The sequence below is a fragment of the Harpia harpyja genome, chromosome 4 (assembly GCF_026419915.1).
Source record: "Harpia harpyja isolate bHarHar1 chromosome 4, bHarHar1 primary haplotype, whole genome shotgun sequence".
NCBI classification, from domain to species: domain Eukaryota; kingdom Metazoa; phylum Chordata; class Aves; order Accipitriformes; family Accipitridae; genus Harpia; species Harpia harpyja.
The window spans coordinates 6763092-6788506 of NC_068943.1; the positions used below are offsets into that span (position 1 = coordinate 6763092).

A 25415-nucleotide genomic window follows, 5' to 3' on the forward strand; every position below is an offset into this window, starting at 1 on the left:
GACTTGTGGTAATGGTCCAAAGCTGCTCCAGGGCAGGTTTAGACTGGACACAAGGGAGCGTTTTTTTACTGAGAAGGTGGTCGAACACTGGACTAGGCTTCCTAGAGAGGGGGTCGATGCCCCAAGCCTGTCAGTGTTTAGGAGGCATTTGGACAATGCCCTTAATAACATGCTTTAACTTTCGGTCAGCCCTGAATTGGTCAGGCAGTTGGACTAGATGATCGTTGTAGGTCCCTTCCAACTGAAATGTTCTGTCCTGTTCTATTCTGTTCTGTTCTATTCTATTCAAACAATTGCTGGAAAAAACCAAAACTCGGACTCAAAATCTGCAAAATTCTTCCTTGAACAACTTTAACGGGTGATTCTTCAATAGAAATCTCAGGGGAGGGAAACGAGAGCTGAACTCTGAGCCACTGCTGGAACTGAAACAACCCAAGAGTTAAATCACTTTCAACAGCAACTGTTTTGTAATGGCCTCTCTCCTCTACCCCTTAAGGCCTTGTCCGTACTGTACAAAATGAGAGTAAGCACAGCACTTTTCCAGGAACAAGTTTGGATGTGGTCTTCCACCTGTTTGTGGGGTGAGGGAGATCGTGAAGGCATCGCTTGATTCCTGGAGGTGCCAGCTTTGACCTGACCTGCACTATGGGCATGGAAAGTAGCCAGCCTGAGTAGCCTTGCTGCCTCCTGGCAGTGCTGCGTGGGATGGCCTTTGCAGTCTGAAACCACTGCAAATGAAATTTAGTTGGGGTTAAAAGCCAAAGGGGGATTCCAAGGCTCAATTAAGGTGGGATTTGCTTGCTACAGGAATGAATAATCCTTTGCCCTTATGTACAGCTTGTCAATTGGTGGGTCTCAAAGTGTTTCACGGAGGGGCTCGGCACTGCCACCTCCCCTTGCTCTGCCCTTCGCTCTGTAAGAGAAAGTGAGGTCACTCAGGAGACAAGTGGCAAAGCTGGGAACACATTGCTAATATCCTGAGCCCAATCCATTATGCCATCTTGTTTCCCTACTCTGTCCCTCCTGGACAGGCCACTAAGGAAAGCCCTGTCAGAAGGAAGCATTTAACCTCTTTGAATGATTTTCCTTTGCCAATGAAGTCTTGCTTCATTTGAAAATAACCTGAAATGTGGTATTTTGAGATATTAAGAAGTCTTAGCTAAGCCAGGCATGCAGTAGTGCTAGATCACTCTTCCACGACCAGTCTCCATGTAAGGAAATCACAGGAAAAGGAAACTTTAAAAAAAAAAAAAAATTGCCTTGGAGTTCCTTCTGATATATCTGCCCCAACATGAACTAAGTGAAAGGGAACACCCCCAGCTGCCATTCCCAGTAGAAACAGATGAAAGAGATTTTGCGGAGTCTTGTGCTGCCCTTCCTCTCTGTGTGCAAAGCCTAAAAATAGGATGAATCCTACTGTTGTCTGCCTAAGTAACTGCCTTTGGTAGTAAAGTACTGCAGAACAAGCTGTTCGCCACCAGTATATCTCTTTGGAGTTGCGTCCCAGGCCTGAGGAGAGGATGTTTTGCATAGTGCTTGGTGTGGAACAAAAATTCCCTTAAAAAAAGAAATCCAACATTATGCAACAAAATTCGTAATTCCAAGGCAGCCATGAACAGAAAACTAGAATGATGGTTGCTACAGAAGTTACTTCAGTTAATGCTCTTATCTCTGAATTATGTCTCCAACGCACTCCATGGAAACCTTAAACTTAACTACCTTCAGTTTAATGAGCTCCTTTGAAAAGAAAAAAAAAAGTCTTTTGTTGCCAATGCAGTGAATGTGTTTGTACCAGTTAGAAGTAATAATTGAATCAAGATACATGTAGATAAAAAAGCAATGTGAATGCATGCACGGGCATTACACACCTTAGAAAAGGCCAGATTCCCATCCTTAGCTTCGTTTCTTTCCTGGTGAGTAGAGGTATCAATTAATAGTGAAAGATACTAATCCACTTATGGGTGGCAGCGTCGTGACTTCAATTATTAAAGAACTCTTGCTATAACTGATTTTTTTTCACCCAAGTAGAACTTGGTAAAATCGAGAAGTGTAAATGCTTCGCTGACAGCAGATTAAAAGTTGTTTTATTAGCTTTAATAAAGATCAGTATTGTCAAGGTTTTGAATAAGTATAAATGTAAGGCTGCACGAACACAAATCTATCACAAATTTTATTTCCGAAACACCTGCAATTTGAATCCATGTGTAATGGTGGAGGGGTAGGAACAGAAATACTAAAAAGGATCAGTTAGATCAATTATGATCTATCTAGGACACGCATGCACTAGTGAGTTTCAGTCAAGGATAGGAGCAGATTCTGGCTGACTTGACTTGATGAAACTTGCATTAATTTGTCTGAACTGTAAACCTTTACCTGCACATGTTGAGCATATAAAGCATGTGTGTTTCACCTGTTAAATTCCATTGAATGATTATCTTCATAGCCCATTTTAAGTAAAGGTTTTATATTTGGGTGAAAGGCATTTGTAAAAAAGTATTCTTCTTCAAAATATACTGCAGTGGTTGTAAAAGATTCCCTTCCCGGTGGTTTCAAAAAGTGTCTTTTTATCTTTAGATTCCAGCTGTTTCCTTTTAATTATTACTGAAGTGGTAAAACACGGTGTGTTTAAGATATTTTGATCTTTTCAGGAATTATATTTACTTTATTTTTCTTTTTCCTCTCCAACCCTGTTTCTGTAGGAAGAATCTTAAATCGTTTCTCCAAAGATATTGGCCACCTGGATGACTTGCTTCCATTGACATTTTTGGACTTCGTGCAGGTAATTTGGCTGCTACTGTCAAAGACTTCTGCACTGCATTCAGATTTTAGATTCCTGTATGCTTTGGTGAAGATCAGCTATTTGTCACAGTTGTAGCTGAGTTGAATGAAAGTACTTGTTTGTGAAAGAAAGGTGCGGTTGAAATGTAATGTGTCAGTAGAAAGCTAACATGAGTAATAACTGGCAGGTAGGAGTGGCTATACACAGCTTGCTATTATGTCAAGATTTCAGTTCATAGTAGCTACATGCTTGGTAAATTGCTCCTGATTTGCCTCCAAGCAATCTGGCAAGCTTATTGCTGTTATAAGAAATATGTCCATAGTAAAGAAACAATCAACTCATATGAAAAGATAGCACAGATTAACCTAATTACGTGTCTACTTCCACAAAGAATCAAATGCTTACCACACCATTTTGGATTAAAATAGGTGTGGCTATTTACAAAGAAAAGATTAGTAGTAATAGGGTGAATATAATAGCCTTAATAGGAACAAGTGAAATAAGTTGCTGCAGACAAGAAAGATGGACAAAGCACTGAGATTTTGATGATGATGAAAGGATAAAGGTTTATATATGACATCAAGGTAATTTTTCTGTTGCAGTTGCTATTAATCCTACTTGTAAAAAAAATTGCAGAAGGATAAAGCTGCCAAAAAAATGATCGTACTGTATGAAAAGAACAGAATACACAGAATTGTGGAGGCTAGAGAAAGAAATGACTTAGTGGATCAGACCTGTCATGCTCAAGGGAGAAATGTTTCTTAAGGTGCTATTGCTAACTTCGTCTCTTAGAGATAACTTATTCAGGATCTAAACCTTGTTTTGACTTCTTTAAAAATAAACCAAAAACATTTCAGGTTGAGCAGTTTAATCATGTTGTTAATGCTGAACTCTTGAAAATAGGAAAAAAAAAATATTCCAAGACATTAGTAAAAACACTTCGTAAGATACAGTCTTTTTCCTAGTTTAGTGAAGTTGCTAAAGTTGAGGTGTGTGTTTGTTTTTCAAAGCATTACAGTGCCACATGTCATTTTTGGGAAGAACGGAAGGTGATGTATTTTACCTATCAATTAAAGCAATTGGGTTTTTTTGTGAGTTAGGGAGATGCTTATAGTGGATAATTAAGATTTTGAATTCATGGGCTTTTAAGGCCCTGACAAATTCTATCCTGAAAGTGCAATATAAACTTCTTTCTGTAATATACTACTCATTATCTACTGTTTATACAGATTCCAAATTTTTTTCAGTCTCATTAACTGTCTCATTAGACAGAATATCTTTCTTTATTTCAGCTCTCTTGGAATAATACATCTGTGCCTTTCTTTTTGGCTGAAAGCTCAGGCTGTCCTGCAATGCTTGTCTTCTCCTCTTAGGGTAGGATTTACATCCACAAAGTCAAACCCATCTCTTGCATAGTGCTCCTCGGCCATTAGACCAAGCACAATGCAGAGGGGTTTGTATTTGCATAGGTTTGTCCCCTTTACAGCAGACTGCACTGCGTATGTTCATACTACATACCACTCATGGCCAGAGCATCCTCTAGGTCCTGTGGTCTTGAGATAAAATGATTAACCCTTTTCCTTAGTTCCGTGCATTTACAATAATGTGAGAGTTGTGTTGCAGCCCACTTGCATGGTGTTTTTATAGCAAGAAACTGAGTGGGTGTTTTGCATGCCCTGGCATGTGGTTTAAAGGCATGTGGGGTTGTCTGAGGATGCAAAATTTGCTGGGAAAGTGTTAGATAAGTCTGCGTAAGCAGAGGGAGCCAAAATTGGTGTGGTCTTGTCCATACTTCCTTTTGGAAGCAGACCCTGAAGCAAACCGTCTTGAGAATTACACTGTTTTTTTTCTGAGGGAACCATCTGGTTTCCTCCAAAAGAAGGCTAAGGAGGGAGGTAACCTGTATGCACAGCACATACAGAGGACCGAATCATTTACTAGCAGATTGGAAAACCTAGCTATTTGACCAGCCTATAGATACTTTAGGCAGTATATTCTTACCAAAACTTAACTGGTCTGGGATGAAGGAATGAAGGCTGTTGCTCTAGATGTGATTGTTTTCTTCTTTCAAGCTCCTACTGTAAACCGTGTTTTGTAAACATTCCCCCTCATGTTGATTACTTTGTGTGTTTCTTTTAAATTGCCTATTGAATAATTTGTCAAATTCTGAAGTATGTATTTCAAGTGAAAAGTTTTCCTTTTCAAAAAATAAAGCAGATGTTACATGTCCAGTACACTATTAAAAAGATACTACGTTTCAAAGCTCGCCTGTTCTGTTTGGCATCAGAAAAGAAAATTTAGGAACTTACTGTTGATTAATAATGCACTGCTATCCGTAAGACAAAAGCACTTCCTTCTTGGCAGGTTTTCTAAAACTTACTATTCTCGATCAGCAAGCTTGTTGGTTAGTGGATGCCTTTTGAAATTCAGTAGCAAAGATATATTTATTTCTGAAGAAGCACAGATTTTTTACAAAGGATAGCTGTTATCAATTATGATAGAGATCTTTTGTCACTTGTTTTGTTTGCAGGTGTCTTTTATAAGACTTCCTATAATCCCTTCAGGAAGAAATATTTTCTCCTTTCTAAAAACAGTATTAGCTAAATATAAAAGCTCTGATCCCAGCCATTGTTGTCGATTCTTTGAGAGACATTTCCCAACATTCATTGTTTAAATGGTTGTCAGGAGGAATCAAGTGAAACTTAATAAACAATGCAGTAACTGGTTCATCTCTACTTTGTGTGTAGAAGCTTTTCTTGAGCGGATTTGCATTGAAGAAGTGGTCGTTTTTCTGAGTTATTGCGAGGATCATTGTGAAACATTCCACCCTTTTACTATATTGGCAAGTGAGTGTATAATTTCTGCACAAATAAACACAATGTGATTGGACACCCAAAAACTACAATATGAGCCCATTTAAATACCTATAAATAATAATTAAAATCTACTAGTTTCAAGAATTTCATAATTGCACTGAGTACAGATTTTAAGGCAATGCTAAAAATTGATAATGTTCTTTTTAGAGTGCCTAATAAGATTTATACACTGCACTACAGTCATAATGAGCATGATTAGTACAGACAGCTATACTGGATGAAAATTAATTCCTTGAACTAAGAGAGTTGAATTTTTTTACATCTTCCATTGAGTCAATGAAGAAGAAACAGTTCTCTTCAAGACAGTGAATAGTTACTGTACACTTATTTGTTAAAGCAAAAATAAAAGGTATGTGGCAAGCACAAAAATGCATCATAGACCTTATGTATTCTTCTGAAAACCTGGCCAGATTTTGCAAAGCTGTTGCTCTGCAATAGCTCCCAAAGTAGCAACTCTCACTGCGTTTAAAAACCAAAGAAAGAAAGGATGCCAGGAAACTTTAAGTGGACCAAAATATAGCACAATGTATCTTTGGAGAGATTGGGGGCAGGAGGGGCAGTCCTCACTAGAACGAGGCAGTCTTTTTTTTTTTTTTTTTTTTTTTTTCCTTTCTTAACTTAGGAATTTTAACAGCATATGAGACATATCATGTTAGTGCAGTTGACTGTCTTTTTGTAGAAATTACTGCTGTATCCACAAGATTCATAAATAGAAAATAAGTCTCTTTTTTGTATGAGAACACATTTATGGCTACGTTTGACTACATGGCTGTTGAGCAGAACTCAGTGGGTAGATGTGAAGTATACAAACTGAAATGAAACCGAAGGTTAAGTTAGGCCCTTCAGCTGAGACATCTTTAATTGTACATTTACAGTCCAGTTCAAAGCTCATTAAAGTAAAAAATAAACTTTACAGTCTGTAGTCCAGGCCTGGGCCTTATCTTCTGTAGTGGATTCTGGCTGGCCGTAAGGTTCCATACCAGCTCTCCCAGAAAATAAAATAAAAAGCAATGCTATGTTCACTTTGGCACTTGTTATTCCTACTAAATATGGCACTAAATATGTTTGTAAAATCAGGTAGTACTTCATGTTTGTAGGTTGATTCAGATAGGCAAAAAGCTGAATGAATTTGTTTGGTGAAGATAGGGGCGGGGGGTGTGTTTGTGAGCTTGCATATTTTCAATTACTTGCCTCAGTACTGTTAGCCTCCTTAGCCTCGGTTCTGCATCTCGCTTTCTTTTTCCTATCCTGAGTTACGTATTTTTGGCAGGTGTTTTCCAACTAAGTTACAGTCTCCTCAGGTAAAGGACTACTTCTGTGAAGGCCATTACAGTGCTTTAAAAGTTTCTCAGAGGATTTAAACGTCTTCTTCATTTAGATATCTATGCTTTATTTATGCATTTGTTAGTTTAATCAGAGGGCAGGCCTGACAGCAGCCTCAAGGAGCTACCCAAATGCAAATAATTGCAGAAATGCTTTCTTTAGTTGGTACAAACCTTATCATCCTATAAATAAGTACAAAGGGACTTAAGGAAGTCAGGAGCTATTTAAGATGACTGGGATTTTGTTACTAATTTCTTAGGCTCCTCTGAAAATACCAGCTGATTTACTCAGTGTTACAACCAACTGTTGTTCCTCCTCCTGCCTTAAGCTCTGTGGGAGTAGAAGGCTCTGTTGATGTGGACTTCACTGGTAGATGTGGGGCTTGTAGTTTAAATGTTAAAATGCATAGCAATGTCTAGCTCAATGCAGCACTAATAAAACACACCATAGCAATTTGGGAAAAGGTCAGCCAAGGAGTAGAATAGAAGAATTTAATGAGGAAGTACTAGGAGTTAAGAATCCAATATATTTAATAGTATTTTATGCACATACCTAAGTGGCCAGTATTCTGGATGCTATGTTTTTGAGAGCTTGTCAAAGGCTTGTTTTTAGTACCTGAATCTTGAGATAGATCTGCAGAGGCTTAACATCTTTAAACTGTGGTCTCAGGTGACTCAGGATGAGTTCCCAAACAGATAAACCACTGGTTGAAAAGTATATCTATAAACCGATTGAATACATAGGATGGTGAAGTAAATTTCAGACTTTCTTTTGGGTTTGTTAATTATTATGATAAATTCTAAAGGGATGTTTTTGTCTGTAGTTTCTTGCCCTTTTATTTCTTCGGTGATCTTACTACCTGTTAACAGAGTTGATTTTCTGCTTTATTTTCTAGTGAATTTGAGTAACAATGTGATGGCCCCTTCATTTTGCTTTCTTACCCTATGTTGGATTGAGGGGAAAAAAAAATCATGATCTGTTTTGTTTCTGGAGAACACTGTGAACATGTGAACTATCTGCAGCTGCCCTTGGAAAAGGGCAGTGATTTATTGAGGAAAACTGAATTGCAAAACCTTTTTCCTCCCCAAAATCAACAGCTTGACTGAGTTTAAATAACTGACTTTTCATATCCTTTCATCACACACAAAGACCTAATCCTGAGACTACTTGAGCCACCAATGTAGGCTGTGGCTGAGACCACCACTGAATGTGCCATTCCCTTCTCACCACACACAAAACACATTGACTGCAGCTTTATGAAGTGAAAATGCTGAAGGAAAATGTGAAGGAGGTGTCCACAGTCATTTCTTTAAAAAAAAAAAAAAAAGAAAAAAAAAGAAAAGAAAAAAGAAAGAAAGAAAAAAAAGCTGCTGCATCTGGATATTAGGAACAAAAAGTGCCTCAGACTGGAATAATAGCTTGGGTCACTTGCTTTCGTATGTGCACGAGAGTGGAACTGCCGTTCCTTGTTTCAGTACCACTGACCCCTGCATTTTAGTGTGTGAAGATGTCAGGGAAAGTGTGTAGAAGGAATTCCAGGATCTTTTAGTTTAACAATGATGTTGTTATTTTGTGATTTCTGTAAGAGGTGGGGTTCTGGGGGGGTTTGTTGTGTTGTGTTTTTCCAGTTTAGCCAGGTTTTGTATGTATGCATGTGTGAGTTTTAAGAGGTATTTTTATTCATTAAAGAATAGTTCTTTCTGGGTGTTTGCATGTGTGCATATGATCATAAATATGTTGTGAGAAAATAACTAGTGGTGGGATCTATGTTAAATGTCAGCATATTCTCTTTACCCTGATACGTAGAGCAGACTTGTATCTTGGGAGACACCTTTTGGTTTCCCTTCTGCTGAATCCTGCTAGTTTTGCTTGATGGGTAGATCACAAGATTCTGCAGCTGTGCTGAGGTTTAAATGAAAAAATAAATAAATTAAAAACAGTTGCCTGTTGGCACTTAACTGCTGAAGTCTCATGGAACTTTTTTCTCTGTGGAACTGATGTTCTAACTGTACATTCCCAAGATGCATACTGCAGTGCATCTTGCTAGTGCATAATGAAAGACCAATAAAAACTTCAAAAAAAATAGTAAGGGTATATATTTTTTCATTGGTTACTTTTGAAGCTCTAATTCCAGAAAAGGTTGAAATGATCATTATGATAAAAAGCTAATTTCTGATATAGTCATTTGATATTTTTATGTGCTTTCAGTTTTGCTATTTTCTTGGAAATAAAAAGGGGTTATACACTGTGTTGTTAAAAACAAACAAACAAACAAAAAGCTGTCCATCCTGCCTGCCTGGTCATCATCATCCCACACACCCCCCCCCACTCACCCCAGCCCCCCCAAAATAGAGGGGTGGGAGGTTGAGGAGGAAGAGGAAGCTTGAGTTGCACTTGTGTCTCCAAGACCAACGTGCAGGTGCTGTGAGTTTAGCACAGACACTTGTCTAAATAATGCAGTTCTTTATTGACCTTTCATTTCTCTGTCCTTGAATGCCTTGATTGTTAAATCCCAGTAGCCAATTAGTCTTGTTGATGGTGACCAGCAGTGGAGATAATCTATGCCAAAGCTATTGCTCGTCTTTACTCTGTACCTGTCATTGCATTCCTTTGAATGTAAGGATGAGTGTCTTGCATCGTACGGACTGTGTATTTACTCAGATTGATGGTATGCGTATAGGATAAAATGTGTAAAGTCTGGAGTCACTGCTAATAGGCAGATTCGTGTTTATACACGGGCCTCAGTTTTCTAGGGAAGGCTAAAGGTCTGTTCTTACTATAGCAGTCATATGTAATCCAGCCCAATCCTTTCCCTCACCCCATTTTTTTTTTCCTATTTACATCGTATGTAGAATTTTTATAAGAATAGATATGCGTGTCATTCTCCACATATTAGCGTCAGGGCAACAGATATTGCAGTAACAAAACTTAATTTGTGTGGGAACGTCATGTAACTTTTTTATATTTTAGTGTTTGTATTTACTTAGTATTAATGAGATTGAAGATGTAACCCCTTATCTAACATGGGAAAGAAGATGAAATCGCATTTCTCAGTATTATTTTATTACCTTTTTGTCATTTTCCTTCCTTGTGTCTCCTTTGCTACTTTCCCACTTTTCTTGTTCTTCTTAATTATTTTCCTTTTAGTTTTTATACTTCTCCATTTGTATAGTAAATGTAGATAACACTTTTGTCACTGGGCTGTTCTTTCCATTTTCTCAATGAAATTTGGAATACTGGTGTTTTAAATATAGTACTTGGAAAAATAAAGCTGGATTTCACTTAGTGGAATTCTATCTTCTCTGTTTCTTTTTCCGGAGCATGTGAGCATTGTGAGATGCAGTCTTCCTCTTCATTTCTCTAACATTTTGAGCAGATTGTGGCTTAGTGGTAGGAAGACAAAAATGTAGTTGTGCTTGCAGTATTTTGGTATGTGGGACTGAAACCTGTAAATACAAAATTTCAATCAGGTTTAAATCGGCTTTTCTCCAGATTGCCTTCTCTGTTTTATCAGATTACTCTCAATACATTTTCAGCTACTAGAAAGCAGGATAGTTGTATGGAAGTCCAGTGATGTGCCCCTGTTCTGTGTGGTTTGGAAATTTCTCCCCTTTTGGTTAAGGTGGCATTTGCAAAAGTTCCAGAGAGAGATTCCATTCGTCTGGGGCTCTTTATATCTGTTGGAAGGCGTTTTCTTGTTTGCTTTTCTTACTGTGAAAGAGGGCAAAGAAATACTCTGATGTAAGTGAACTTAGGTTCTGCAGTTTTCTCCTTTTCTTTTTTGGTCCATCTTTGCTTTTGGTGCCAATGTGGGAATTTTTATTGTTATTATTTATAGGTATTTACCTGACCTTTTAAGCATTATTGCAACCTTTCACATCTATAGCTCAAACTGATGATTATTTTTAAGACTTCTAAAGATCATTAACATTTCTAACACTTCACAGTAGCTAGAAATCTTTTTAATTCTGCTGTCAGTCATAGAGTGTAACAATCCTGTTCCAAATGGTGATAAGTACAAATCTTCTGGATTGCCTTAAACTACTGATATACTATAGATAGGACAATGTGTGCTTACGAACAAATGAGGATTTTACTGTTCGGCAAAAGGACTGGAGATTGCACTTTTGATTCAAGAAGGAAGGAGAAACTTGGAGGTAATTTGAATTACTAAGCCATATAGCCGGCGTGTGTGTGTGTGTTAAATCACTATGCATATTTATGCCCAAAACAAATATGTGGGACAAGGAATTATCTTTAGCAAAAAGAGGCTGCATCTCATAGAAATGTGCTGCCAGGGTTATGTCTGCATCTCATGCAGAACATAAGAACTTTTTTCTTGCTGAAGCTGATACCATGGCTGCTTGGTGAACTCTGCAGCTGATTTGAAAACTCCAGACAAGTTTGTTCTTCAAAAGGTAGAGGCTGCAGTGTGGGCAGTTTTATACAGCAAAAGATGAGAGTTCAGCTGGGAACTGAATGTCACATGTCTTTGGGAAGCTTATATCTCTTTGTGTTACATCTATGTTACAGGATAGTTTTATATAATTTAAAAAAATTGATTCATTTGGATTGCACTCTTGAAATAGGAAAAATTTGTGTGTTAAGAAAGGCTCTTTCAGGGGCTCAATAATAGCTATTCCTGCACTGTGGAAGAACAGGATGCTGAGCAATTGCATTTTCTTCCACAATCATGTCCCTAAATCTTTTTTCTTTCTGTTTTTGTTACTGGATTTTAAAATCAGTCTAACGTTTAAATAAGCAGAGCTCTCTAACTATGAAAGTCATTCATATGCTAAAATACTGGGTTTAGATCTTCCCTTCTAAAACTGAAAACGTGCTGGCTTTGGTACCTGATTCAGTTGTCCATCCTTCTGTTAAACATAACATAATACTGAGAAAAATATTTTTTCATTTCTCTCACTGATAGAAAGTCTGGTTTGGGGGGTCAGACCTGGTATCAGTTACTTTGGCAAGTGTGTCTTTGTTGATCATTTGTGATAATAAACTTCTCGAAAGTCTTCCTGATGGTCTTGGAGCATATTTGTAATAAATTATGAATGAGCATGCACTTACCACAGTAAATAATGTTTGTTCTCTGCCAAGGAAGTTTCTTTTTACTTCTTCAGATGCCAATGGGTTCTGTACCTACAGAGAATGGCTGAACTGGGTGAAACCGGGTGGTGGTGGTGAAAGGCTGGTACTGATGAGTTAAAATACAGGTTGCTGAAAGCGTCAGGCTGCTATTAAGCTTCGTGGAGCTGAGTGATCACTGAATAGAATGTAGTACTGAAGAATTATGAGTTGAGTTTATTTTGAATAGGAAAGTAGAATTTTATAGCCTTATCAGAGTGGCAAAGCTCTGGGGAAGTTAGGAAAAAACCCAGAGACAGGCTAAAAAGCATTTTTTACGTATCTGCTATGAAAGAGTGCGACCAGAAAAGAACAGAAGGTAGTTTTGTTTCTTAGGATATCTGACGCTGTAGTCCTTAATATTTTTCATAGTTTCCGTTTAACTGGGGCAGAGGGGCCGCTGTGGAACTTAGAGAAATATGAGTAGTACTTCAATCTACCTAAAAATAAATACATGAATAGTGTATTTTAAATAGAAAAAAAAAAGAACAAACAGTAAAATGCTTAAAAGCTTGTAATTGCTCTAAGGCTGAAGAGCTGTGTTACTGAAGAACTGATACTCTTTTTAACAGAAGAGCCCATAGTTCAAATATAGCACAAAGCTTTTAAAGTTGCTGAAAGACCCAGAATTGACTTCTGGCAAAACAATTAGACTTGGCTGAGCAGAAAAGGTCATGCAGTTGAAAATGAGGTATTCTGGGGAGGGCACGGGGCTGCTCTGGCATTGTGGCCATGAGGACGAGAGGCCTGAGGCAGGAAAGTCTATATAGCTCAAAGACAGCGTTTGCAAAACTGCAATGTATGGGGCAGCAGCATCTGTGGTAAGCAAAATTTTGCCAGACATTTGGAAGAACTGGGAAAAAATGTGCACAGCGTGGATGAAAAGGTTATAACAACATCATCATTAGCTCAGAGGAATTCCTCACAGGAACAGCAGACAGTATTTTAGCAAATAAGTTAATGTGCTAGACCGTAAGAACAGTAAATAATGCCATGCAGGGTCATAGCGGTGGTCTGTCTAGGCCAGTGGTCTTTCTCCAGCAGTAGCAATAGGAGATGCTATTTGGAGAGAGCATGAGAACCTGGCTGCTTTCTGTGGCCCATTCCCTGTTTAGTACCTCAGCATTCACAGTTTTGTACTGGGAGTGTCAAAAGGCCTATCTCTTCCCAGTCCTTTTACTGTCCATTTTTTTGCGTTATTTTCTATCGGCTTGTAAGATCTGCCTCCTGCTATCTAATAGCCTGAAAGCAGTGAGATATTTGTTGATTTTTTTTTTTTTTTAATTTTGTTCTATGTATATGTGCCCCTTCTATGGAAAGAAAGCAATAATTATCACTGAAAGAAAAACTGCTTTTAGAAGGGTTGTAAGTGGGGTAAGACGGAGGACAAGTTTTGGTGAATCAGCCTCTGCTGATAAAGTGCTAAAGATAGGAGCAAAGAACAAAGTAGGAAATAAACCATTTGTAGTAGTACTAAAGAGAAAAGTACCCATTGTTGAATCAAATGTTTTGATTTCATCAGGGTCTGTGCTCAGTGGGGCTGTCTTGGGCTTACATAGCTGGGGAAAGGTTTCGGAAATGGCTTCTAAGAGGTAGGAGGGGAGCAGAAATTGTCAAGCCATTCTTTATTTTCCTTTAAAAATATTGGTTATTTGGCAGCAGAGAGTGATAGAGGAGAGAGAAAAAAGCATTGCTCTGGAAATCTTAAAGCAAGTGGAACAGCCAAAAAAGTGACCACACTTGGTGATGGTGGGGGATATTGGAGTCACAAAACCCCTAAATTAATATAATAATATTAATTTAGATAATTAATAACATTAATTTATTAATAATATTGATTTATTAATTAATATATAAAATTAATATAATAATAATGGAAAGGGATGCTTTCCGCCACCTGAGAAGAAGGGTAACTCTGGGAGGGTTGGGTAGTGCTAGATGTTTTCCTGTATTGTTTCAGGCAGGTTCTGGCAAGAGCTGTTGAGAAAGCAAAGCATGTGTGTATGCATGTTCTACGCTCTCTGATTAATGCTGTTTCCTCAAGGTACCATGTAAAGTTCTGCTTGGCATCTGAGGTGTTCCACGGGAAGATACAACATATTTGTCATGGTACAAAGAGCACTATAGCTTTTGTGAATAGTTGTTGTGTATGTGCCTTTTTTTCATGGGAAAACAACAGTGTAAGAATATAGCCAGGGACTGTGAACATTTACAGGAGATGATGACAAACTTAGCACTGCTGAACAACAAAACGTATTAACTTCCTATATCATTTTTATAAGGAGATCAGAATAAAGTTATAACTAACTCCCTATAACTTCAGGAAGAGGACCTCTCACTTTTATATAGATCCTTATTGCAAAGTTGTTCCTTGCTGCCCAAATCACTGAGAACACTTGTGCAGAAGTGCCTAGTGGGCACAAGGTGCAATAGAAGAAAAGCTTTTGAGAAAATCAAATTAAAGGTGCTCCTTGAGTTTTTACTGCTTATAAATAGAAAAATACATTGTCCACAGACGTTTACAAGAGTGGGTGTTTAGCACTGTCCTTTTTTGTGTGACGGTATTGGTTTCCCTGTAGAGTGGGTATGAACAGGAGCTGCATGTAGAGATGCATAAGTAGAGGACATAGCTTTGGCTCTGATAAAAGTTTGTTTTTTCATGGAAAATCTGTGTTAGCTGGAAGTAACTTACTACTGTGGCCAAAGGGCCCTGGCAGCTAACTTCTTAGATGAGTGAAGATAATTTATTATAAAAAAGAAAATAACCTCTCTATGATGTAGAAATGTAATGCGGAGTTTTAAAGGATGAGTATTTTGAGTGTCTGGCAGAATCACAAAGTCCAGAGCTTGATTATGCATCTGTTTCTAAAGCATCAATATCTGGAAGTCTCAGATAACATATGGACTGTGTTTTTTGAGAACTGCTATTGGGATCGAGACCTGCATAAGATAGTTAAGCCTCTTGGCCCAGGGTGCCCAGAAAGCCTAGTTCTAGCCCTTGTTGTAGGGTAAGAGATTATTCATGATAGGATGCTGTTTAAATACAACAGAATGGTGGCAGTGCCAGTGTATTAAAGAAAACACTGTTTTTATTATAAGGTCATTTGTTGAAGCACAATTGGACACAGTTCGCCATGATCTCAAGCAAATATTAAGGCTTCTCACTTAATGGCAGAATGCATGCCAAGTCAAATGAATGAGCATGTTGGAGACACAGAAAACATTTGCCCTGAGAAGCTAAGTATATGCTTGTTCGCTTGGAAAAAAAATGATCCGGAAAGTCTATCTTATAGAGACAAGAACAAATAGAAAGTACTAGCATTAAGGATATGATTGGGAATTCTGAATATATTTCTGTGGTCTGTCTGGCACATGTATTCAGTCCATTTGCAGTGACATGGATTTAGTTAGGTAACCTCTTGTCAACTAATTGCAAATAGCAGGATTCCAAGGAGGAGAGGGTATCTCACAGAAGATAAGATCAGCTTGCTGGTTTTGAAGGCTTTTGAGCTGGCAGTATTTAGTTCTTACTTTTTTCTTTCACTCAATTTATCTGAAATTAAAATTTTCATTTCTTTCCCAGCTGTGCCTTTTTCCCCCCTCTCAGTGCATTGGTTTTCTTGTCTTTATGCTCCCAATTTTCTAGTGGATGCACATTTTCCTAAAGCTGAATTAACACTGACTGAGAGCTGTCATTCCTGTCAAAGATTGCTGTCACTGGTTGCTTCAGAAAAGGACGATGTCTGAGATGTCTTTTAAATGTTGGAGTTATGTGCAACACTTTTTCTCCTATACTCATAAGTCTTCATTGCTTTTTCTATCAAGACAAATCTGTTCCTGACAGTTTGATGCAAGCAATAGTATAAACAGCCATATGTACTTTTTTAACCAGTTCCAAAAGAAAACCCATAAATTTTATTAAAAAGTTAGTTTAAAGACAAGATTACACGCCTCAACTCGGCCACTCAGAGTAAAATGAAGTAGAGCTGTTTATGTACTAGGATTATGGTACAAAGGTAAAGGGTTTCTATTTGAATGTTTCTTTGGTTTTTTGTAATAAAGGAGAAAAAACACAAAAATCTACGATGTGGTTCAATATGCTGCTCTGGATGCAGCTGGCTTGAGTGAAGTGTTTATCGCTCTGATCTGCTCATTGCAATGTCTTCTCCCCAGGCAAGCTTGTCCTCTGGTGTGCCAGTGTGACCAGCCACCTGTGTAGTTGTGCTTTAACAGAGCTGCAGGACAGTCAGTCCAAACAGGCTGGTTTGAAAAAGCAAGTTTAAAAAAAAAAATAAAAGCGTTTGAGGAAAAAGAAGATGTCAGAACTGGATTAGGGATTGATTGTGCATGCAGTTATTTGGCAGAGCCTATGAGGAAATAATTTTAGTCAGGGGGAGGGGAGGAGGAGGAGGAAGGGTGATGCCAAGCAAGTACGAACAGAGTGGGGTTTTGTAGTTTCTTGACCTGGCTTTTCTTCAGATGGCACAGCCTGACTGAGAGTGTCCTAAGTTAATGCACTTAAGGTTGAAACTTGAAATCCAGGATATGTACCGTTGCTATTATGAAATTCGTATGGCTTCATGGCACTGTCCATGAGCTAATATAAGCCTTGGGAGTGCATGTTGGGGTCCAGGGAACAGGAGTTGGGGGCAGGGGCAGGATAGGTGTGTTTGACTTCTGCTTAAATATTGGTATAAACTGGTCCTGGAACACTGTAGTTCTTGGGTGGGATTTGACTGCAGATTCAGTCATGAAAATTTAGGTATCTGCTTGTTGGGCTTTAGATGCTTACTTTGCTGTAGTCAGAGGGCATCTAGTCAATGTGGTTAGTGGACTCTAGAGAAATATTCAACTATAGGGTCACTAGGTATCCACTGAAAGGTTAGATGAATCACTTTCTAAACTTCTAAACTAGGGCAGGAGTTTCATGATGTAGGTCGCATGTAAACTCCCACATTCAGGTTTCTGATTCTCAGATCCCATCCCTTGGGCTCCACTCGTTCATTAGAGATCCTACCAGGTCACCAGCTGCAAGTCCAGAATGGTGTGATTCCTATGGTAGTAGGTCCTGTATCATAGCTGTCATACCCGTGTGGATGACTTGGCATCACAAATCACACTAGGAACTTACACAGACGCACAACTGCATGATACCTCTTACGCTTATATTTTATAAGAGTTGCTGAAATACACTGTAAGGTCCATTTAAAAACAAAACCAAAAAACCACAAAACTTCTTGAATTATGGAAGAAAATGGAACACCTCAAAGATCTGACTCTGTTGAGCTCACTAGAGAGAAGACAGAGAGGTATTTTATAGGTACGTTCACAAGGAGATAAAGGACTCTTAAGTACCCCCTGGAGCAAAGTGCCAGAAGACCTGAGGGGTTCAAAATGGGGTTCTACATGAAAGCCAGGTGCCTTCTTCAAGCACTTAAGCCAAACATGAAATATCGAGCTCAGGGTGTAACTGATATGGAAGGGTAGACATTCTTATGAGACATCTTGAACTCTAAATCTTGCTTTTGCATTTTTGTCCTGTCAAGTTTATTAAATGACTTCAAATGGCTTGCGATTTGTTGTAAGATTTCTAACACAATATAAATGCTATAGTTTCTGCAACAAAGGGAAAGGCTTATAGCTTGTGATATATGTATGGCTTATAGCTTGTAATTCCCATGTTTTTCCAGATTTTTGTTTTTTTCTTATTGTTTCTTTACCTCACATCAAATGCTTTTCTATTGTGTGGTTGTGGTACAAAAATACCTTGTCCTTCCTAGATCAAGACCTGTTTGAGATTACAAACTCCAAGATATCACTCTCAGCACCTGTAAGAATTACGAATATGTAGGTCACCAGAAGACGAAGGGAAAGCACGTTTCGCAAGTGAATGTGCTGATCAGAGCACTCACTTCCCCAGAGGGTTATAGGAGGGTATGCTTGCTCCAGTAAGACAGGAGATTTCTTGAGGAAGAAGAAGCCACAGTGAATGGAGTGACTGACCGAAGCATGAGGGAAGTCTCTCAGGACTCTTGCAAGCTAGAGGATGACTCCCAATAGAAACAGCACGTGCTTTTCTGTACTCTAGGGATAGAGTACGTGCAGTCTCTGAGTGGGAGATTCTTCTTTCACCAGGGAAACGGAAGTAAATTTGAAGGTGGACATTGGACAATAGGGCTCAATTTGGAAGCAAATTAGATTTTTCTGTCCAGGTCTTTTCAGTCTCGGTAGCCTGTGCATCTCTTTTCTTTTGTGTAGGGTGGCCTTGTTTCGAATACTGTGCAGATAGCTATAAAATGTAATTAATGAGCTCCTATTTTTTTTTTTAATTTGGCTATTGTTTTCTGCATAGTCATTACAGAAGACTTTTAAATGCTGAAATTAATAAGTACAGTAAAAGATGCTGGTTTTATAGGCCATATTTCTTTTATGTAGGGAAATCTTGCCTGCTTAGCCTTTTGATGCAATTTTCAGTTGTAAGCTGATTCTGTTAGACAAGGTCTAGATGCCCAGTCCTGAGCATTTCTTGCTATGCAAACTGAATACCTAGCTCGCTGCTTTTCTCCAGAGAGGAGAGCAGTCAGCCTACTCGTGTTATCGTTATCGTCAGCCTGCTGATTATCTCGGGTCCTCCAGCTTGCACGCAGTGAGTCTACTAGAAGTTGGCGCAGTCTCCAGCTGAAGAGTTTAGTTGTCTCTTGTGAAACTCGGGAGCTAGAACCTTTGCCTTACCTCACGCAGTAACTGCATGATTACAGTCTGCAAATGGTTGTGTCTGGCTTTCAGACTACTTCATTAAGAGTTAATTTATATGCAAGTTTGGTTTTCCAAAAAAACAACACACATGACTGATCCACCCTATCATAAATTTTTATAATGATAAGGTGGTGCAGGCTCATCTAAAATTCCTTCCAAAGGCGGTGTCAGATTTTTACTTTAGTCATCCTAACCATCTTTTCCTTCCCTGTATTTTTGCCGTAGCAAGGCTTTGTTTACATGAGCTGGATCCTAATAGTTCTACTCCCACTCCCACCCCCACTGGCACTTTGCAACATATTGTAGATTATCATCACTAAAAATTCAGTTTGGCTTTTTAATTTTTTATTAAGAAGCATTTATTTTCCTCAGAATTCTTTTCCTTGAAGCAGCTTTCCTCAACACTTCAGGTTTGCAGCTGATGGTGAGGAGACAGAAGTACTTCAGAAACTGCTTTTTGTGACTGTCTAGGAGGTGATGGAGGGAGAAGGGGAAGGCAGCCGGCGTATAAAGCAGATCTGGGAGTGAGTTGTCAGAAGGAAGGAACGGACTTCAATCTCCAATTTGGCCAAATTTGCCAATGAGGATGGACGTGAGGGAGCCTTTAGAAATTAGCTAGCGTGTGGATGGCTGACAGGCTTGGCAGAGACAATGAGCAGTACTAGGGAAAACAGCGATCTAGACAGGAGAAAATTTGAAGGAGGTCAGGAATCTTGATTTCCTTTCTCCTCATCCCACGATAAAAATGAAATATGCTTACAGGGTTTTAAAGAATGCCGGAGAAGTAGAAGGTAGAGAAGGGCTGACGGCAATGCTGGTGAGGAGTCAGGGTGCTTTGTTTTGCTTTTGTGCTGACATAACCGTGTGCATAATTGATCCAAGTGAAATACCGTGCACTCTCGCTGCCACCTTACCTCCTTGTGATGAAATCTAGGTAAAATGTTTGCAATCTACTGTATGTATCTAGAAGCTCAAACAACATGATGCCATCAACACCTTAACCCACAGATGAGCAGTGTAGTGGTAATGCAGCTTCCCTTAGAGCTCCTACCCTATACCTACCCTATAGCTATTTTCCTTAATAGATTTATAAGACCCTATAATGTGCTTTCACGATCTATGACATGCAAGGCTGTCCCACTGATAAGTCTTCCATCATGAGCTAAGATCATGCCTAGAGCTGAAGACTAAATTGTGCTGACTCATGCAGTCATAATGCGTAAGGTGTGGGGGTTTGTCAGGTGAAATTAGGGTAAAGTCAGAGAAGCCTCAAGAAAAAAACAGATGTAGGGGAAAAGGTCGTGCTGTATTTTGGCTTCAGAGCGGAGCTGGGGACGACTTAAGAGTAAGTGCAATAGTGTTTCATAGGCATTTCCATTCAAAGTGTTTGAAAATCCAGGTAGCTCTCTGGTATTCAACCTTAGCTTATGTGTTGCTTAACTTTTCCAAGTCGAAGCACAGATAAAGGGATGGAGGCCTTTTTGCTGTAAGACATGCATTCTCGGGACCCAATGGTCACTAATGCATTTTTGGCATCCAAAAATCAGGCAGCCACAAAATTAATCTGGAATCTACTTGTGTGTCATATGTGATGATGAAGGTGGCTCCTCTACAGTCCATAAAATGGAGACTTTTTAGAAAATATTGTTATTTCCAAGGAATTTGTTAATGAAAAAAATACAGGAATTTAGTGTCAAGCTAGAATTTCAGTTGTCTGGGTTTTGCACAGGGTGGGTTTCTTTTTTTATGGGTTCCCCCCTCCCCCACGCCCCATTTTTAAGGAGCAGATGGGCACACCCTGACTTCAGTATGCCAGGACTCCAGCCATATGTACATACACACCCAGCTGGTGTTCTGAAATAAATTTGTGTGCAGATAATGCTTTTCATAGTGTGTTCAAACTGAAAGTTTGATGTGAAGTGGTCTGCAGGAAATGGGAGACTTAATTCAGAAAGTTGGGCCAGGATCCACTGACCTAAGCAACAAAGCTTCATTCTACATTATGTCTAGTTTTCTAAGAGTAAATTCAGGTTTAGCCGAGCTGTTCTTCTCATACTCTGAAGCAAACCTGGTAAAACTAGCTTCTTATGACACTTCTTGAAGGGTTTAACAATTTCTTCTTATTTGTAACATTTCCCAATGCAACGCTTTGGGAAGAGAAAGCTCACTTTCTCTGATACTGGGTTTTCTTTCTAAATAGGACAAAGCTGTTTTTAGGAAAAAGTTACAAGCCTCTGTTGAAAGTAGCTCTTCCAGCTGTGAAGCCTTTCAACTGAAAGTCAGTCTTTCAACAGTTTCTTTTTACCTGGATTGAAAAAAACATATCCCTGATTCACTAGATAGTTGGGGTCCATTAAAGATTAGTTGTCTGTTTCATTAACCATCTATTACTTTGTTACAGCAGTCACAGAATAGTCCACAAAGACAGTAATGTTCTGTCAAACAGTTTTGTAAAGACATTTCTTAAAGATCAAGTAATGGAGAAGAAAACCATAAACTGCACAATTAGTCAAATCAGGTATTACTGTAAATTCTTCAAGTTGCTTAAAAATAGATGTCGCTCATATGTTATACAGTGCATCTGCTCTTAAATTTGGTAGTTATGTTTAAATATTTAAGTGTTTCAATAGTGTTAAATAGTTTTATACTTGTCCTAAATTAAATTCTTCTGGCAAAGAGTGTTTTATTTTGTTTCTATTGTGTTGCAGACTCTCCTACAGATTTTTGGTGTGGTGGCTGTGGCTGTGGCAGTGATTCCTTGGATACTCATCCCCTTAATTCCACTATTTATTCTTTTCATTTTCCTTCGACGATATTTTTTAGACACTTCAAGAGATATTAAACGTCTAGAATCCACAAGTATGTAGTTTGGCGGGATTTAATGTTAGTTTGAACCCTGCTTATTATTATGTGAAATTCTAGTATTTTATAGACGATCCATCAAAGATTTTTTTTCTTTTGCTATGCAAATAACTTCCTTATTGCCTTGGTTCTCAAGTAGTGAATTACATGCTTAACTCCTGCTTTGTGCAATGATAAACCTTAGGTACGTCAGTTTAACTATCTGTAAGTAAAGCTAGTTAAGAACGTGCTAAGTTGCTGGTCTTTGGGACCTTGCATGCACATACTAATGGAGTTTCTGACCTAATCTGACTTTTGTGCCTGACCTTAGCTTGACTATGGTATGAAAATTAAGCATTATGAATAACAAACATGGGTGCCTCATGTCATTAATAAAACTCAAAGAATTTCTTCAGTGACAGCTATTGTTAAAAACCTAAGACATTTTTGTATAAATTAATCTGCCCGGCTGCCTGACTGATTCTAATTGAGTAAAAGGACTTTGGTTAAAGATACTGGATATTTATTCTAAAAGGATGCAGTACAGTAACTTGTATGGTTAAATATAAAGTAGTAGGATTAAAGATTAGTGTAGTACAAAAAGAATTAAATGTTGTCCTTCAGCTAGTGCTAAGTTACTCTCATTTCCCTTTGTAGCTCGAAGTCCAGTGTTCTCCCACTTGTCGTCATCCCTCCAGGGACTTTGGACTATTCGGGCTTTGAAAGCAGAGGAAAGATTTCAAAAATTATTTGACGCACACCAAGACCTCCACTCAGGTTTGTGATGAATTGATGTGAAAAATCAAATACTTTACTCTGTAGGAGGGAAATATCTTATGCCCTCAGCAACATGTATATAATGTACCTTAAAATCAGTAGGAGCTGTGCATTTGTCTCTTTAGGGTAAAATTTCTCTATTAGAACAAAAAATGTTATTATCTGTCTAGAGTTTGAGAGTTTACTTTGGGCTGTAATGTAATTTGAGATACCCACACATAAGTTTTAACAATGTCTAAGATAAACATTTTAAAGTATGCCTGATAAGAATATTTAAAGAATCATTTTTGATGTTTTTCTGGATTCCATGTTTAAAAAAAGAGAGAGAGAGAGAGGAGGAAACAAGCTATATTATGAAGCATTTAATTTTAAGTAGTGTGCTAGGAGTGGACAGACATGGTTAATATAAATCACCTTGGAAAAGTTCCATAAATCTCACTTCTTTTTGACTTTGAGCAGCTTTCAGGGCTCAAATCTAATACATGGTATTAACATGACCAGAAGGTGTAAAATATTAGTATTCTGCCAGCATAAGTAATAAAATCCACGTTCGTGCTGTGATTCTTTACCTTCTGTCAATTAAATGTTCTCTATTACAATGTTTTTCAAGATGCAGCATAATGCAAGTTTGCAATTTTGTGTTTGTTAGGTAAGATCTTGAATTTCCTCTGTCGTAACATATGCAAGTATACTGTATGGCTTTTTTGTAATTTACAGACTTCTAAGGTTTCAGACCAGACCAGACCAGTTGATCTTTTCTGAAGTACAGTTTAACACAGGCTGTAGAATCACGCACACTGACCTTCATGTTGAGCCCAGTAACTTGTGACTGGGGAAACATATCTTCCAGGGAGGCACCTCTAGCTTTGAATTCCCAATTTCTTAATATTTTCAAGTCAGTAGTTATTTGACCAAATCAATTTTACTGTAGCTGATAGTGAGGGAACACAAAGTTGTTTTTTTAAGCTTTGTATTAAAATACACCTTTAGTCGATAAACTGCATATAAAAGTTTCACTGTACAAGGAGGACTGTGACCTTTAAAAGAAATATTTTCTTCTATTTTAAGGTCAGATCTAAGGAACATAAACACACTATTTTCCAGTTGATTTTATGCATCTCTCTAACAAAACTGTCAGTAACACCCCATCTGGGCAGTTCAGGAACCTGCTTTTGAGATCAAGCTTCAGTGCTTATAGTTGCACTTTTTTGTGTACCTACACACTTCATCTTGGTGTCTTTTCCTCTGTGTGTGTGTGTGGTTTTTGGTCCTCGGAGGGAGTATGAGCCAGCAGTGTGCCTAGGCAGCAAAGGCGGCCAACAACATCTGGGCTGTATTAACAGGAGCACAACCAGTGGAAGGAGGGAAGTGATTATCCCCCTCAGCACTTGTTAGCCCACATCTGGAATACTGCATCCAGTTTTGGACCCTCAGATACAGGAAACACTCTAACATTAAACTGGAGTGAGTTCAGTGGAGGGGCCGCTCAGATGGTCAGGGGACTAACAGGAGAGATCTGTCTGCGAGGAGAGGCTGAGGAAACTGGGCTTGTTCAACTCGCAGAAGAGAAGGCTTACAGAGGATTTAATAGCTGCCTTCCACTACCTGCAAGGATGTTACCAAAAAGATAGTCACCCTCTTCACAGTGGTACATGGTGGGAGGAGCAAGAAAATGCATATAAGTTGTAACAAGAAAGGCTTAACCTGGATACAAGGAGAAACTTTTTCACCATGAGGACAGTCAAGCAGAGGAACAGGTGGCCCAGAGACGTTGTGCAGGCTCCATCCATGTCGATTTTCAGAACTCAAACTGCATAAAGCATGGAGCAACATGGTCTGACCTCAGAGCTGACCCTGCTTTGAGCAGGAGGTTGAACTAGAGATCTCCTGAGGTTGCTTCCACCCTAAGTGATTCTTTGATACTAAATGTGTACAAGCAATACCTGATAGAAGAGGATACCTTTCACACTAGCTCACAAAGTTGGAGTCCTGAGTTCTTTAGTCTCCCAAAGAGTTTTAACTTCTTTCCTGCATCACAGAAGGCTCTCCCAGCCAGCAATGGTTTTGTTTAATGCTTTTGGCTGGAGTGGTATCCTCCTCTCTACTTAGGGCTGAGCCTGGGAAACAGGACACTGGCTTCAGACCCTCTTTCAGGGGTGCCTATGAATTTGATATTAAATAATCTTTAGATAAAAAAAACATCTAAAAGGCATGCTGACGTTTGACCAAACCTAAGTTTCCTTGCTGCCAGCGCAACATTGCTATAAGCAAGCTCGTTAGTCATCAGAACTTAGATCATAATGAGTCTGTTAGTCCCCATGATTGCCATATTCCTTCCTGCATGCACACTGACCCTGGTTACATAGGGAGGTTGCAGAATGACCCATCTCAAGCTGGCGGTTTAGTGCACCTTCCTGGACAACAAGATCAATGGAGCAAAACCTTGGAGCTGAAAAATCTACAGCCGAAGTGTCCCATTTCCTGGTTTTACAAGTACACTGTTGCACCAAAAATGACCTTTCATGTTACCAGGAAGCTGCCATAGGCTGTTTCCAGAGATACTCAGCTCCTGGGTTTCAGAGAGGTACCCGAATTATCATGGCAAATTCAATTTCTGGAACTAGGTTTGTGACTTGATGCAGCGCTCTCTTCTGCGTGTATCATTCTGTGTGCCTAGGTGTACAACTGTTCGTTAGACCATATCAAATGTATTGTTTAATGAAACCAGCTGCTAAATGTGTGGTCAGGCATATGCAGTTAGAGTTGATGTAAATAGGACTAAGAGGTTACCAGCTCTGGACCTTACCTGGCTGCCTCTTGTCATCCTCGCTCTTTCCCTCTGCTGCTGCCCTCCAGAAGTTACATGGGGTTCTGTTGGCTGAATTGTTGATTTGATCACTCTGTAATCTGGCTATTCAAAATGATCTGGC

The 25415-nt window shown here is 38.9% G+C and overlaps 1 protein-coding gene across 9 annotated transcripts in view; it reads left to right on the forward strand.

Moving 5' to 3' along the window:
- ABCC4 (ATP binding cassette subfamily C member 4) overlaps window positions 1–25415 on the forward strand; it is a 154980-nt gene that overhangs the window by 84167 nt on the left and 45398 nt on the right. For 8 of the 9 annotated variants that reach the window (XM_052785773.1, XM_052785771.1, XM_052785774.1 and 5 more), the window contains 3 exons: window positions 2700–2779; window positions 21576–21726; window positions 22366–22485. In XM_052785773.1, coding sequence (XP_052641733.1) covers window positions 2700–2779; window positions 21576–21726; window positions 22366–22485 — 351 coding nt within the window. Of the gene's footprint in view, window positions 1–2699; window positions 2780–7873; window positions 9295–21575; window positions 21727–22365; window positions 22486–25415 lie in introns of those variants that run through there. The other variant, XM_052785777.1, reaches the window with a different exon arrangement.